General features: G+C 42.3%; 1 protein-coding gene across 1 annotated transcript in view; it reads right to left on the bottom strand.

The window, feature by feature from the left end:
* Window positions 1-15381, bottom strand: part of LOC106604837 (regulator of G protein signaling 14) — a 28986-nt gene extending 13605 nt beyond the window's left edge. The window contains 8 exon segments of the mRNA XM_045718242.1: window positions 1979-2073; window positions 2209-2251; window positions 2924-3103; window positions 11397-11540; window positions 13499-13591; window positions 13796-13944; window positions 14141-14162; window positions 15245-15381. Of these exon segments, the coding sequence (XP_045574198.1) occupies window positions 1979-2073; window positions 2209-2251; window positions 2924-3103; window positions 11397-11540; window positions 13499-13591; window positions 13796-13944; window positions 14141-14162; window positions 15245-15292 (774 nt within the window). The 5' untranslated portion in view covers window positions 15293-15381.
* Between the last annotated feature and the right edge of the window lie 1020 nt (window positions 15382-16401).

Here is a 16401-nt window from a genome sequence, read left to right as displayed (position 1 = left end):
CCGAGTGGCCCGCCTGTCCTCCGGCCCAGCCCGAGTGGCCCGCCTGTCCTCCGGCCCAGCCAGAGTGGTCCGTCTGCCAGGGTCAGCCCGAGTGGCCCGTCTGCCCGGCGCAGCTATCGGCGCCACCGAAGTGGGCGACGCCGAAGGTGGAGCGAGGTCCATGTCCCGCACCTGAGCCACCTCCAGGATAGGTGGGTTGGGGAGGGAGGGTGTAGCACAGTGCCGTCGTTGACGGCAGCCACCCTCCCTTCCCTCCCTTATTGTTTAGGGGGTATTGTTTATTGGTTTTGTTGGGGTATTGGGGATTTTTTTGTGTTTTCTTTTTTTAAGGTGCATTCCGGGGCCTGCACCTTGGGGGGGGGGGTACTGTTACGTCCTGACCAGCAGAGGGAGCAATTGTATTAGTTTTGGTCAGGACGTGGCAGAGTTGTTTGTGTTACGTGTGAGTTGGATGTTGGACTCCCAATTGAAGGCAGGTAAGTTGAGTTGCCTTTGATTGGGAGTCCTATATAGTAGTGTGTGTTTTTCCTTGTGGTGGTGGGTAATTGTTTCTGTTTCTGTTTAGTGTGTTTCACCTGACAGGACTGTTTGGCTGTCAGTTTTCTTGTTTTGTAAATTGTATAGTGTTCGTTCTTTATTAAATGCTGATGAACACTAACTCTGCTCCATTTTGGTCCACTTCCTCAGACAGCCCTTACACTATGTTGATATTTTATATATGAATGCTTCCGCTCAGTGTTTGAGATCAATTGACACCATTTACCATGGCGCTTTGAGATATATTTAAATTGCAAAAGCCTTACACACCACTGCACTTTGTATACCAGGGTTGGCTGGCCTTCTCTAGTCACTCATAGGCTCAGTCACTGGTATACCTTTATTTACAAACCCATTTTGGGTTTACTACCATTTTATTTGGTCATTTTTATTGTTCAGAAATGTGGTGGGTGCTCTCTTTGTTTGCAGGACTATATCCTGCTAACTGTTCCAAATGTCCGAACTGAATTTGGTAAAAGGGCTTTTATGTACTCTACGCCATCGTCTTGGAACGCCTTACAAAAATACTTTTAAAATGGAAGAACTTGTCCTGATTGGTGTTTTTAAATCACTGATGAAGGATTTTGAGACTGATTCCCTGACCTGTCAATGTTTTTAATTTGCTGTTTTATGATTTTGTTATACTCTTGTGAATTCTATGGTTTTTACTAGATTACTTGTAGTTTTTCATGTTGTCTGTAATTGTGTAATGACTTGGTGCTGCCTATCATGGCCTGGACGCTCTTGAAAAATAGATTTCAAATCTCAAGGAGCCCTTCCTGGTTAAATAAAGGTTAAAGAATTTTTGTTTTGTTTTATAGTAAGCATTTCACTGTTGTACACCTGTAGAGAGACTCATCCATTATTTTATTACAAGCAGGATTGACTACTGTAATGCTCTCCTGTCTGGTCTACCCAACAAAGCCATTGGTCAACTGCATAACATACAGAATGCTGCAACAAGGCTACTGACCAAGACCAGACAGAGAGCACACATTACACCGGTTTTAAGGTCTCTGTCCTGGCTGCCTGATTGGTCTTTAAATCAATGCATGATTGTGCACTCCAATACATGTCATAAATGCTTTTAAGTTATGCGCCCAGTAGATCCCTCAGGTCCTCTGGCACTGGCCTTTTAACTATCCCAAAGCCTAGGACCAAGAGGCATGGCGAGGCAGCCTTTAGTTTTTATGCCGCCAGCCTCTGGATTAGCCTGCCAGAGAATCTGAGGGGGGACAAAACTGTGGACATATTTATAATACATTTTAAAACACACCTTTTTAGCTTAGCTTTCGATAGGGTGCTTTTTAGTTGTTCAGTTTTTATTGTTATTCTTTTGTTTTTTATCCAATTATGTTTATTCTGTAGTAAATATTTCAGTTTTTATTTTCATTGTTTTCTTTTAGTTTTTTTCTGTAAAGCACATTGCGTTGCACTTTACCTCTATCTGCCTGTAGAAGGAGCCCAACTCCACACTGCTGTTGGACATCTGAGACTCCGTACGAGACACATTCACCTTGAGGTACGACACCTCTACTGAGAAAGGAGGGGAGGAGAGAGAAAGGGAGGGAGAAAGGATGAGGGAGAAACAGACAAGTGTGTGGAGTGGTAACAATTTACCAGAGAATACCATGGGAAGAGAAGAGATATTATAGATGAGCGGAAGCCTACCTCCCCATGATCCCCTCTTCTCCCGTTGCTTGTCCTTCTTCTGCTGAACACAGGTTACAAGCTATTACTCATACCCATGCAATGGATTACATCAGAGAAACTGGATATAATGACGAGATGCTTTTGTCTCCACCCTAACAATGGGATTCATTTTCCACAGAGCGGAACGGCGGGCTGTCAAGCTCCTGCCTATTCCTCTCTTTGGATTGTTGGATACATCTCGTTATTTGAATACTTTTTGGAATATTCGATGAGGGGTGTTGAATTTAACCACCTGTATTCAATGGAGAATGAGATGCTATGCTAGCCTCATGAATATGTATAGACCGTCTCAAATTTCAACAGGGACAAGTGTTTTTTCTCAAATTTGCTGGGATGTCATGTGCATCACACTTATATCAGTACACTCATAACAACCTAAGCATTGTGAAACTTCTATTAGATCAAATAAGCCTCACGTATCAAAATACAGTAGCAATTCATTTTTATCTTGCCTAAATTCGACAATCTCTCATTGCCCCCAATGCCAGAATGATTAACTTGCTTAATAATGAATGATCTGCTTAATGTGGACAGATTTTGGGGTGGAGTAAACCCTGTCGCTTTGCCTTCCTCTCTGATTACACACATCCAAATAGAATCATTTCAACATTCTTCAACAATGATCAAAACATTGCTTCCATAGTTATTGTTAAAACACATCCATCCATCCCACCTTCTTGCTGTCGTTGAGGGAGGGGCTGGCAGTGGCCATGTTCTCCCATGATCCTGTGCTGGTGGGCTCAGGGGGGATTCTGGGTAGTGGCGTGCCCTCCACGCTGGCCAGGGTACATTTCTGGTAGAGAGGGGAGCGGACGAAACGCCTGTAGCTGTCCATCTTCATCAGCTTAAAGATCTGACACAGGGGAGGGACGGGGACAAACAGACACAGACATGTAGACACACCAGTTCAGGTCATGGCACTGCATACACCACACTTTTACACTTTTGTTGCTAATAAGTTTGAGTTGCTCTACTTTCTTGCTTTAAAGATACAGTTTACCACTGCTCTTTCACTGTATATGTCCATTAATATGTTATTAATATATAATATGCGCAAATACAAGCATTTCTGCATCTCTCCGGACGAAACAGGCCATCTACATTCCATGGTTGTAATCAAACCACAATATCCGGAATTCGTAGTGATTTCAGGATGTAGTACTACCCCGGGTGAGGTGGATTCAGTTGAGAATTGCGAATAACTATTTCTTTTTCTTTTTGTGTCAACAACAACTGTAAAGTTTAGTCATGGTGCAGTGCTCAGTACCTGGATGTGCAAACTACAAGAAAGCACAGGCTGCTGGGGTAACATTTCAATGGTTACCTAACAGAGATATTCCTCAGAGCCAACAGTGCCTGGCGGCAATAAAGAATGCTGCCTATGATGTGAATACTCCCGTGGAGAAATATCCAAAAGTCTGTGGTTGTAGCCAGCACTTTCAGCCAGAGGATTTCGAAACGGACCTGAAGTCTCAACTTATGGGGTTGCCAGGTTGTCGAAAGTTGAAAAGTTATGTTATTCCAAGGATTTTCCCCTTCATTTCAAAGAAGAAAACATCCGATCAGCGAACATCAGCGCAGAAAATAAGCAGAGGTAACGTAGCTAACTTAGTTAACTAGCTAGCAAACTATATTTGTTTATCTAAACCAACATCGAGTTTGTTAGCTTTCATAATACGCTGGCTAGACATTCCAAAGCAAATCAATGTTATTAGCCAGGTGCTATCTTTTTGTCATTTAGCAGATGCTCTTATCCAGAGCAACTAGAGTTAAGTGTTTTTCTCAAGGGCACATTGACAGATTTTTCACCTAGTCAGTTCAGGGATTCATACCAGCAACCTGTCAGTTACTGGCACAACCTCTTAACTGCTAGGCTACCTGCCGCCCTAATGTGACTGGCCTATGTGTTCTATTTACATAGTCCGATACCATCAACATCTGCAGCCCCATCAACATAAAGCTCAGCACCAGGAACTAGTGTAAGTCACCTTTGATAAATATTTCCATGACAAGATGAGCAAATAAATATACAGGAGCTAGCCATAAACTTGGTCCGTGTCTTGTTGTCATAGTTGGTATGTTTATAAGTAGGCTACAAATTCTTCTGTAGTTTTTTCTCTGTAATCTGAAGGCTTAGTTGATTGCTTATGCAAAGCTTGAAGTCTAAACTGGAGAAAAGCAATTGGATATCACGAAATTTGGGAGAAAAAGGGTGTAAAATACAACAACAACAGAAATTCACACCCTTATAGTCAGTTTGTGTTGTGTTTGTTGGCATGGGGGAGAGGGGCTGTTAGTATCCTATTCACTATTATTGGCAGTGCTTGTCTACTCAACAGCACAACTGAAGGTGCTCACACACAACAGTACATGACTAGACTGTGTACAAGTCAAGCCACCCCTCAAACCTTTCACACCTTTGCTAACAGACAATTTCAATGTCTCATTAATGAGTGTAACAAAACGCGTACCAGTCTACCATACCCTTTTTTGTTTACAGATGAACATGGTTTATTGTAAGATTACACATCCTCATGATCTGTCTTCATGTCTTACACATCCTCATGATCAGTCTTCAAATCTTTCCAGAAGACTTGCAGTACAACCAAATCTTCTGCAAGAGGTTGAAGCAGTCAGTGGTGAAGAAAGTGTACTAGCCCAGAACCTACTACTTCAGCGAGAAGCTTGTCCACCTAGCTGTGGAGCGCAGAAAGGACAAGACAGTGGTCTACAAGTAGCCAGAGTCACAGCTCCCCAAACCCAACATCCCTGCCAACATCGCCTAAGCCTGCTAAACAAGCTGGAATTGCCCAGCATAAGACGATGTTCACCAGCTGAAGAACATTCAGGACCCTGCCTGGAACATTCAGCCAACACAGCATCCATATTCAGTTAAACAGATTTTTCAATATCAAATAGAATACCTGGTATTCTCACAACTGCATTGTGGTATAAATATTGCTGGAATTTGATCAAATGTTTTATATAATATTTTTTTAAAGTGTACTGACAAGTGACTAAATAATTCCAGCTGCATCAGAAACCAAAACTTCTGGAACAATTTATAGTGACATTCATGAAATGTATTTGGAAGTAACTAGCTACAATCTTACTACTAAAACAAATTATGCAGGGAGTTGGTGTATCATTTCAACTTTCATTTGTTGGCAAGTAAACATATTTCAATAAAACAGTAAATTAGTCTATTGCTCTGGAGACCGAGGTGAGTTTACACAACAGTATGCAGGAACAGTTATGGCAATGTATGACATACAGTTGAAGTCGGAAGTTTATAAACATCTTAGCCAAATACATTTAAACTCAGTTTTTCACAATTCCTGACAATTAATCGAGTAAAAAATCCATGTATTAGGTCAGTTAGGATCACCATTTTATTTTAAGAATGTGAAATGTCAGAATAATAGTAGAGAGAATGATTTATTTCAGCTTTTATGTCTTTCATCACTTTCCCAGTGGGTCAGAAGTTTGCAAACACTCAATTAGTATTTGGTAGCATTTTCTTTAAATTGTTTCACTTGGGTCAAACGTTTTGGGTAGTGTTGGGTTCACCTTGGGGTCATGATAGGGGCTGTACCAAATGTTTGATGTATTAGTGTATTATAATAATTGATTACGCTTATGGTGTATTAATAGAAGGGGAGGGGTTATAAAACCCCTCCCTCCTTACATTTATAGAGTCCTAGACTACAGATTAACAATTTATATATTCATTATAAGGTTTAATATTGTTCCACAGTCTTTTCTAGTCTCTGCCTCTTATAAAGAAACGGTCTGAGAGATGTGTGACTGAGAAAGAACCCTGCAGGGGAGTGAAAGAGATAAGAGACTAGTCAGACATTCCACTATAAATCAACTTGGGGAGTGGACATTTACTGCTGAGCCTTTAGATAAAACTGAAACTCTTGTTTGTATAGCTGTGTAGGCATGGGCTTGGTCTCATGAGTAGACGGTAATGACATAGGCAGTGACATCACTAAGGCTGGACTTCGGGCTTAATAAAATAACTTGGACCCTTTACTATTTTGCAGAACTTACTCGGAAACATGCGTGCCATGTTCCTGTTGTCAACTTCTGTCTGCAATTGCATTAATACATGAATGATTGATTTACTTAAAGATATTGTCTGAATGCTAATTTCACCAATGAGCCAATGATTGACGAGGAACAAGGAACGAACCCCAACAGTAGCCTTCCACAAGCTTCCCACAATAAGTTGGGTGAATTTTGGCCCATTCCTCCTGACAGAGTTGGTGTAACTGAGGCAGGTTTTTCAGTTCTGCCCACAAATTTTCAATGGGATTGAGGTCAGGGCTTTGTGATGGCCACTCCAATACTGTGACTTTGTTGTCCTTAAGCCATTTTGCCACAACTTTGGAAGTATGCTTGGGGTCATTGTTCATTTGGAAGACCCATTTGCGACCAAGCTTTAACTTCCTGACTGATGTCATGAGATGTTGCTTCAATATATCCACATAATGTTCCTCCCACATGATGCCTTCTATTTTGTGAAGTTCACCAGTCCCTCCTGCAGCAAAGCACCCCCACAACATGGATGGTGTTCTTCGGCTTGCAAGCCTCCCCCTTTTTCATCCAAACAAAACAATGGTCATTATGGCCAAACAGTTCTATTTTTTTTCATCAGACCAGATGACATGTCTCCAAAAATACGATCTTTGTCCCCATGTGCAGTTGCAAACAATAGTCTGGCTTTTAATGGCGGTTTTGGAGCAGTGGCTTCTTCCTTGATGAACGGCAATTGACTCAAATTATGTCAATTAGCCTATCAGAAGCTTCTAAAGCCATGACATATTTTGGGGGAATTTTCCAACCTGTTTAAAGGCACAGTCAACTTAGTGTATGTAAACTTCTGACCCACTGGAATTGTGATACAGTGAATTATAAGTGAAATAATCTGTCTGTAAAGAATTGTTGGAAAAATGACTTGCGTCATGCACAAAGTAGGTGTCCTAACCGACTTGCCAAAACTATAGTTTGTTAACAAGACATTTGTGGAGTGGTTGAAAAACGAGTTTTAATGACTCTAACCTAAGTGTATGTAAACTTCCAACTTCAACTGTATATACAGTAGAATAGAAATATACTACTAACTCCTAAAATAAATACTACAGTTCTACAAAGTCAATACTTAAGATAAGTGTAGTGTTTTGAGTCCCTTTGATACAAGGGGAGATTGTTGTCATGGGACCTTTCACATATCCTCTTGAGAGGTTTCAACATACTCTCCATCGTGTCAGGGATAAATTGCTCGAATGGCCCCAATAATACACGCAGACAAGGGGATTCGGTTTCCTGTGTCTAGCTTCTCCCCACATATAACAAACTCCAAAAATAATCTGCAGGCCTCCAAGCGGTATTGTCTGTAAGAGAATGACAAAAATGCTATTCAATTTTCATGAGCAATTATTGTGTACTGTCTGTATTCCTACTGTAGCAGCAGGGTGCAGAATATTACACATCTCACAGACACACATTAGCTAGCTTCAACACACAGGTATAGTTACTCAAAGACTATTAGCAATATGAGTCATGAAGCCAAAGTAATTCCTTTACTCTTCGTCATCATCGAAACATTTCTCTAGTTTTGCTCCTATTGACATACACTGAGCTAGCTATAACGATAGGCTACAGTACATTTTGGGTTTAGCAAAAAAATATAGCTAGCTGAACTTAGTGGTACTAGCATGCCCCGTTATGGCCAAATCGATCATGTAATTGTACAGTACTGTACTAAAAAACACTGTCTTGTGTAAAAATATAGCTTATATTGCTAGCTATCTACCAACAGCAAAACCAAAAATGTCTCCAGCAACCCTCAATCCCGTGAACCTGTAGAAACTAGTACCGCCCCCATTTTGAAAAGCTCGCCTTCGAGGGTGGGAGCGCAGTTGGACAAGGAAGTAGATCTCCTGTCAGGCTGTATGGTTACAAAGCCAGGGAAAATCAGTCAACCTAGATATCCTGCAATGTTGTGGCGGATAGGACCATTGTTGAGACCAATGGCTCTATTGAACAAGGACAACAATATCTACTCACTGCTAGCATGATCATGCAATCGGCGAAACACAAAGGCCACAATAATTGCTATCTGATGTCTGATCGAATAACTTCATTATTAGATCAGACAGCAGGCTCAATCAACCGATGACATCAATAGTTGAACTCTCCCGGCGCAAAAGTTCCAAAATACTGCTATGATGTATGGTTTGAAACACCTCTCATCACTCATAAATATGTAGGGAGAATGGAAAAACACCCCCAATAGTGTCTAGAAATGAAGTTTCCCTTTATAACAGGAATTGGGCAATTCCAGACCTCATGGGCCTGATTGGTGTCACACTTTTGCCCCAGCCCCAACTACAGTGCCTTGCAAAAGTATTCATCGCCCATGGTGTTTTTCCTATTTTGTTGCATTACAACCTGTAATTTAAATTGATTTTAATTTGGATTTCATGTAATAGACATACACAAAATAGTCCAAATTGGTGAAGTGAAATGAAAAAAATTACTTGTTTAAAAAAAAAAAAAATGTATATACGGAAAAGTGGTACGTGCATATGTATTCACCCCCTTTGCTATGAAGCCACTAAATAAGATCTAGTGCAACCAATTACCTTCAGAAGTCACATAATTAGTTAAAAAAAGTCTACCTGTGTGTAATCTAAGTGTCACATGATCTGTCACATGATCTCAGTATATATACACCTGTTCTAAAAGGCCCCAGAGTCTGCAACACTACTAAGCAAGGGGCACCACCAAGCAAGCGGCAACATGAAGACCAAGGAGCTCTCCAAACAGGTCAGAGACAAAGTTGTGGAAAAGTACAGATCAGGGTTGGGTTATAAAAAAATAACCGAAACTTTGAACATCCCACGAAGCACCATTTCATCTATTATTGAAAAATGGAAAGATTATAGCACCACAACAAACCTGCCAAGAGATGGCAGCCCACCAAAACTCACGGACCAGGCAAGGTGGGCATTAATCAGAGAGGCAACAAAGAGACCAAAGATAACCCTGAAGGAGCTGCAAAGCTCCACAGCGGAGGTTGGAGTATCTGTCCATAGGACCACTTTAAGCCGTACATTCCACAGAGCTGGGCTTTACGGAAGAGTGGCCAGAGAAAACGCAATGCTTAAAGAAAAAATTAAGCAAACACGTTTGGTGTTTGCCAAAAGGCATATGGGAGAAGGGACTCTGGTCAAATGAGACTAAAATGTAGCTTTTTGGACATCAAGGAAAACGCTATGTCTGGCGCAAACCCAACACCTCTCATCATCCCGAGAACAGTGAAGCATGGTGGTGGCAGTATCATGCTGTGGAGATGGTTTTCATCGGCAGGGACTGGGAAACTGGTCAGAACTGAAGGAATGATGGATGGTGATATATACAGGGAAATTCTTGAGGCAAACCTGTTTCAGACTTCCAGAGATTTAATACTGGGACGGAGGTTCATCTTCCAGCAGGACAATGACCCTAAGCATACTGCTAAAGCAACACTTGAGTGGTTTAAGGGGAAACATTTAAATGTCTTGGAATGGGCTAATCAAAGCCCAGACCTCAATCCAATTGAGAATCTGTGGTATGACTTAAAAATTGCTGTACACCAGCGGAACCCATCCAACTTGAAAGAGCTGGAGCAGTTTTGCCTTGAAGAATGGGCAAAAATCCCAGTGGCTAGATGTGCCAAGTTTATAGAGACATACCCCAAGAGACTTGCAGGTGTATTTGCTGCTTAAGGTATTGACTTTGGGGGGTGAATAGTTATGCACACTCAAGTTTTCAGTTTTTTTGTCTTATTTCTTGTTTGTTTCACGGACTGGAGTTGCCCATCCCTGCTTTAAATGTATCTCCATCAAACAGAGAACTGAATTCCAAGTGTTAATTTAAATTTAATTTGAAATTCCAATAAAATTCTTGAATTCACTCGTAAATTGGAGAATTATGTTGAACTAAATTCAAATTGAAAAAATCTTCAAGTTTTGGAATTGAAATTGAATGAGACTGTTTGGACTTTTTGAATTGGAATTGTAAAAACATGTAATATTTGGAATTTAATTGAATTAGAATTCAGTATTTTTACATTTCCAAGTTAATTAAATTAATGCACATAGTATAACAAATTGACTGTAGGTGTCACGTTTACCCCACTCCCCCTCTCTGGCGCTCGACATCACCATTTGTCTCATGATTACGCACACCTGCCACCATCGATAAACGCACCAGCACCCAATTATACTCAACCGGACTCCATCACCTTCCTGATTACCTCCTTTATATCTGTCACTCCCGTTGGTTCTTTCCTTAGGCGTATTGACTCTGTTTCTGTTTCATGTCTGTACGCTTTTCGTGTTTCTTGTTTTGTACTATGTTCCCATGCCTCAGCCGGCTCGTCATGGTTCCAGTGCCTCAGCCAGCTCATCAGGCTCCCGCGCCTCAGCCGGCTCTACAGGTTCCTATGCCTCAGCCGACTCTACAGGTTCCCGTGCCTCAGCAGAAGCGACGGGCCGCTCCTGGTCCTCAGGACCGTCCCTCTGGTTGGCGTCGTCCGGCGGCTGGAGCCACGCGTCAGGGAGGGGATACTGTCACGTTTACACCCGCTCCCCCTCACCAGCACCCGACGTTGCCACCTGCACCCCATGACACTCACCTGGACTCCATCTCTGTCCATGCCCGTACGCTTTTCGTGTTTCTTGTTTTGTACTATGTTCTTATTATTACATTTGCACTCCCTGTACTTGCTTCCCGACTCCCAGCATACACGTTACAGTAGGATTTGTTTTAATAATGTCAACCTGTATTTCCATATTTTCAGTATAGCTAGGCTGTCTGAACAGTGACATGAACAGCCTGAAAGCCTAAGCGAATTGAATTTGAATTTGTGTAATTGTTAGGCATAATATTGAATTCAAAATGGAATTCTTGGAGTTTACCTAACATGGAAATTCAGAGGAATTGAATTATCTTTGAATTCAATGACTGACCTGGAATATTAATTGAATTAAATGGAATTTACAGGGAGAGGTATTATAAGGTACAGTAGCCTTGTGTAGCTGGTCTGTGTGAGATGTGTGTGTATGCGGCCGCCAAGTGACAGTAGAGCAGACCTGTGCCTGGGCCTTGTCGAACATTTCAACTTTAGGTTTCTGCAGGTCCTTCTCCTCCACGCGAGCTGTGTCATCGATGTTCACAGAGTAGGGAGCATGGTCAGACAGGTACGTCTGGAAGATGGAGCGAGCCTCCTCAGCAAACTACAGGACCAAAATCAAACACAGTCATCAGGCCACCTGTAACCTCAGCTCCATCAACCTACCTTAACTCCACACACTCATTCATCCCATGTAGTTAGATGTTGTCCCATAGCACATACATAATAGTCAACATGGAAAATTAATACCACAAATACAGTCAAACACATACAGTGAGTGAAAAAGGTATTTGATCCCCTGCTGATTTTGTACGTTTGCCCAGTGACAAAGAAATTATCAGTCTATAATTTTAATGGTAGGTTTATTTGAACAGTGAGAGACAGAATAACAACAAAAAATCCAGAAAAACGCATGTCAAAAATGTTATAAAATGATTTGCATTTTAATGAGTGAAATAAGTATTTGACCCCTCTGCAAAACATGACTTAGTATTTGGAGGCAAAACACTTCTTGGCAATCACAGAGTGGCTCACTGTGGCTCAGTTGGTAGAGCATGGTGTTTGCAAAGCCAAGGTTGTGAGTTCGATTCCCACAGGGTGCCAGCACAAAAAAAAAATGCCTGGAAATGTATGCATTCACTACTGTAAGTCGCTCTGGATAAGAGTGTCTGCTAAATTACTTAAATGTCAGAGGTTTCTTGTAGTTGGCCACCAGGTTTGCACACATCTCAGGAGGGATTTTGTCCCACTCCTCTTTGCAGATCTTCTCCAAGTCATTAAGTTTTTGAGGCTGACGTTTGGCAACTCCAACCTTCAGCTCCCTCCACAGATTTTCTATGGGATTAAGGTCTGGAGACTGGCTAGGCCACTCCAGGACCTTAATATGTTTCTTCTTGAGCCACTCCTTTGTTGCCTTGGCCGTGTGTTTTGGGTCATTGTCATGCTGGACCCATTTTCAATGCCCTGACAGGGAAGGAGGTTCTCACCCAAGATTTGACGGTACATGGCCCCGTCCATCGTCCCTTTGATGCGGTGAAGTTGTCCTGTCCCCTTAGCAGAAGAACACCTCCAAAACATAATGTTTCCACCTCCATGTTTGACGGTGGGGATGGTGTTCTTGGGGTCATAGACAGCATTCCTCCTCCTCCAAACACGGTGAGTTGAGTTGATGCCAAAGAGATCCATTTTGGTCTCATCTGACCACAACACCTTCACCCAGTTGTCCTTTCACCCAGTTGTCATTCAGATGTTCATTGGCAAACTTCAGACGGGCATGTATATGTGCTTTCTTGAGCAGGGGGACCTTGCGGGCGCTGCAGGATTTCAGTCCTTCACGGCATAGTGTTACCAATTGTTTTCTTGGTGACTATGGTCCCAGCTGCCTTGAGATCATTGACAAGATCCTCCAGTGTAGTTCTGGGCTGATTCCTCACCGTTCTCATGATCATTGCAACTCCACGAGGTGAGATCTTGCATGGAGCCCCAGGCCGACGGAGATTGACAGTTCTTTTGTGTTTCTTCCATTTGCGAATAAACGCACCAACTGTTGTCACCTTCTCACCAAGCTGCTTGGCGATGGTCTTGTAGCCCATTCCAGCCTTGTGTAAGTCTACAATCTTGTCCCTGACATTCTTGGAGAGCTCTTTGGTCTTGGCCATGGTGGAGAGTTTGGAATCTGATTGACTGATTGCTTCTGTGGACAGGTGTCTTTTATACAGGTAACAAGCTGAGATTAGGAGCACTCCCTTTAAGAGTGTGCTCCTAATCTCAGCTCGTTACCTGTATAAAAGACACCTGGGAGCCAGAAATCTTTCTGATTGAGAGGGGGTCAAATACTTATTTCCTTCATTAAAATGCAAATCAATTTATAACATTTTTGACATGTGTTTTTCTTGTTGTTATTCTGTGTCTCACTGTTCAAATAAACTTACCATTAAAATTATAGACTGATAATTTCTTTGTCAGTGGGCAAACGTACAAAATCAGCAGGGGATCAAATACTTTTTTTCCCTCACCGTAGCTAGGATTCATTAAAGAGATGACAGAGAAATCCCACCATACCTCTTTCATCCTACTGGGAGGAATCTTCCGAAACTTCTCACAGGCCTGATAGAACAGGATGTTCTCCGCACTCACCTCTGACCTCAGGAAGGCCTTGCATGGCACAAGAAAGAGCATACCTGATAAACAGATCCCCTACAATACAGCTCCCATCAGATCTGATCAGCAGAGTGTGTGTGTGTGTGTGTGTGTGTGTGTGTGTGTGTGTGTGTGTGTGTGTGTGTGTGTGTGTGTGTGTGTGTGTGTGTGTGTGTATGTGTGTGTGTGTGTGTGTTTACGTATGCATCTATGGCTCACTGTGAAGTAGCGTATTCCCGTGGGATCTTCCAGCAGCTTCTCAAAGCACACGGCCCAGCTGACGACACCACTGGCCTGGGCATCTCCCCCCTGGACCCCTGGTAGACTTGTACGACTGCCCCCACAGCCACGACCAGACATGTTCAACTCTGATAAATCACACACACGTTAACTATTAACACCCCATGTACCCCAATTACACTAAAGCCTCAGAGTATCAGACTAGCGTTACTGCTCACAGACATGTTCAGCTCTGAGAAATAGCCTTCAGACAGACACACACGTGCGAGTGAGTGAGCGAGCGAGTGAACACACACACACACACACACACCATCAATTACTTACCTCCATCTGACACTGCCTGGCTCTGCAGAGACAAGTAAGGGGAATGTCTCAGTTAGGTACAATATAACATGATGCATACCATACAGATCACAGTTATACAGACATTCAAATACATTCAAATCTAAAGTCAGAAACAAACATTAGTGGAGACCAACTTTATGGAACAGGAATACAAACCAACTTTACCGATCAGAATACCATACAAAACATGAAAAATCATACAATCACCCAACCAGATCTCTCAGGCAATGAGTGAATGAAGGATGGCTTCAAAAACACGACACAGCATCAGGAAGTGGAGAGTAAAGAGAACAGCTCCATGGCTTTGTTGTTCTGATAGTTCCCCTCTATGGTAAAGCACTCAAGCAGGCAAGGCCCAAACTCACACAGGAAGAGGGTGTCACTCTACTGCTCTCGTTCTCTCTCTCATTCAGCTTTCAGGACAGAGAATGTTGTTTTTTCAGCTCTAGTTAATCTTAGCCTTCACCTCTGTTGTGCGAGTAATAATATGCAAACACAAAGACAGGCAGACACACACACATTTTCTTGTTTTTAGAGCACACATTAGACAGACCCAAGGAAAGCCTGTGGCCTCACACATACAGTGCATGCTAACAGTGCATGCCAACATATGCGTGTATTCATTTGAGCATTGGGGACTCCACTCACACAACAGGAGACACCTTGGGAATCCAGTCACCATGACAACCATGGGGAGGAGGGGCAGAACTTTTACTCCATCCGTGGTTCATTCCTCGTATCCACACTGACTCACTTTAAAGCTTTCTCAACATCCTCCTCTGAAGATAAGAGGCACATCACCCAACACACACTGTAATATGACTCAATGCACCACATACAAGATGGGACATCAACACATGATGCTACAGACTAGTGACAGGATGTAGCAACTTACCAAGGGATGGTGGAGGGGATCTGTAGGCCCATACTGAGAACATCTGCATACTAACATTCAAACCTCACCGGCCACATTGTGTACACGAGCGTTGCAAAATAAATTTGCACATACATTTTATTCACATGTCTCGTAACGTTGCACCTCACTGAATTCAACCCAAATCTACAGAGAAACCGATAACTCACCATGTGACCAACACCAGGAACACGCAGAGTCTTCGTATTCTTTGACATGGCCGAAGCACCGGTGGGAATGCGAAACGATGCTGACACACTGGGGGGTCACAGCAAAGTGATCCGCCCTGCACTGACACACACACTTGGGTCCTCCTCATTTAGGACTTCCTGTCTGAAAGGGAAGTGTCGCTGTGGCAACAGGCCACAAAAGGGGAAGTGTGGTTACAGTGATCACACTGCTCTTGTGTTACCTCCAGAGAAACTCTCTGATGTGGATAGTTGGGTGGTGTGTTTCTACCCTACTGTACTTCTTGCACGGACTAGGCAGTGCAGGCTGTAAGGTTTATGAGGATGAAAACACACACCTGTACTGAGCAAATAAGGCTACTGTACTTGAGATATAGTAGCACCAACCACAAGAGCTGTGGTTCGGCTTCCCATCCCATCAGAGATAGGGCTGGTGAAAACACTGTAGGCCTATGTATGATTTGAAATGTTTCATAGGCTACTCAAGTTAGACAAACATTTCTGAAATTAATTAATTCATTTCTGAAAATGTTGTTTTTTGTTTTTTTAACATTAATTTGAGTTGGTGGGCAGGTATGGTTGTAGGTGCTCAGTTTCCCAAACGTATTCTGAGCGGCCCCCTTCGCCAGGCGGGAGAAGCATTGGCAGAGCCCGCTGAAAGCCCCCATTCTCTGGGAAAAAAGCTTTTGGGATGGATTTAAATGTTGTTTTTACATAGTGCTAGAGGAGAGAGAAGAGAAGAGTTTGATAACAAAGCAGCAGTTTAAAGTGAACGCTAAGCTACTCCTTGAAGAGTTAGCGAATTTTGAAGATACAAAATGCATTTGAAGACATGCGATTTGGAAATGCAAGCATAACAATAAACTGTATAATTGAAACTTAGGCCTATATCTACAATTACATTTTGGCGATTTTAAAACTGTTTGTATCCCCAAATTCTTTCACTATTGGGAAAAGTGGCAATTCAAATCAAATCACATTATATTTGTCACATGCACCAAACACAACAATGCTTACTTATAGTGAGGGAAAAAAGTATTTGATCCCCTGCTGATTTTGTACGTTTGCCCACTGACAAAGAAATGATCAGTCTATAATTTTAATGGTAGGTTTATTTGAACAGTGAGAGACAGAATAAC

Source organism: Salmo salar, chromosome ssa05 (assembly GCF_905237065.1).
Source record: "Salmo salar chromosome ssa05, Ssal_v3.1, whole genome shotgun sequence".
In the NCBI taxonomy this organism is placed as follows: Eukaryota; Metazoa; Chordata; class Actinopteri; order Salmoniformes; family Salmonidae; genus Salmo; species Salmo salar.
Note: the sequence above shows the minus strand (reverse complement) of the source record. Positions and strands in the feature narration are given on the sequence as shown.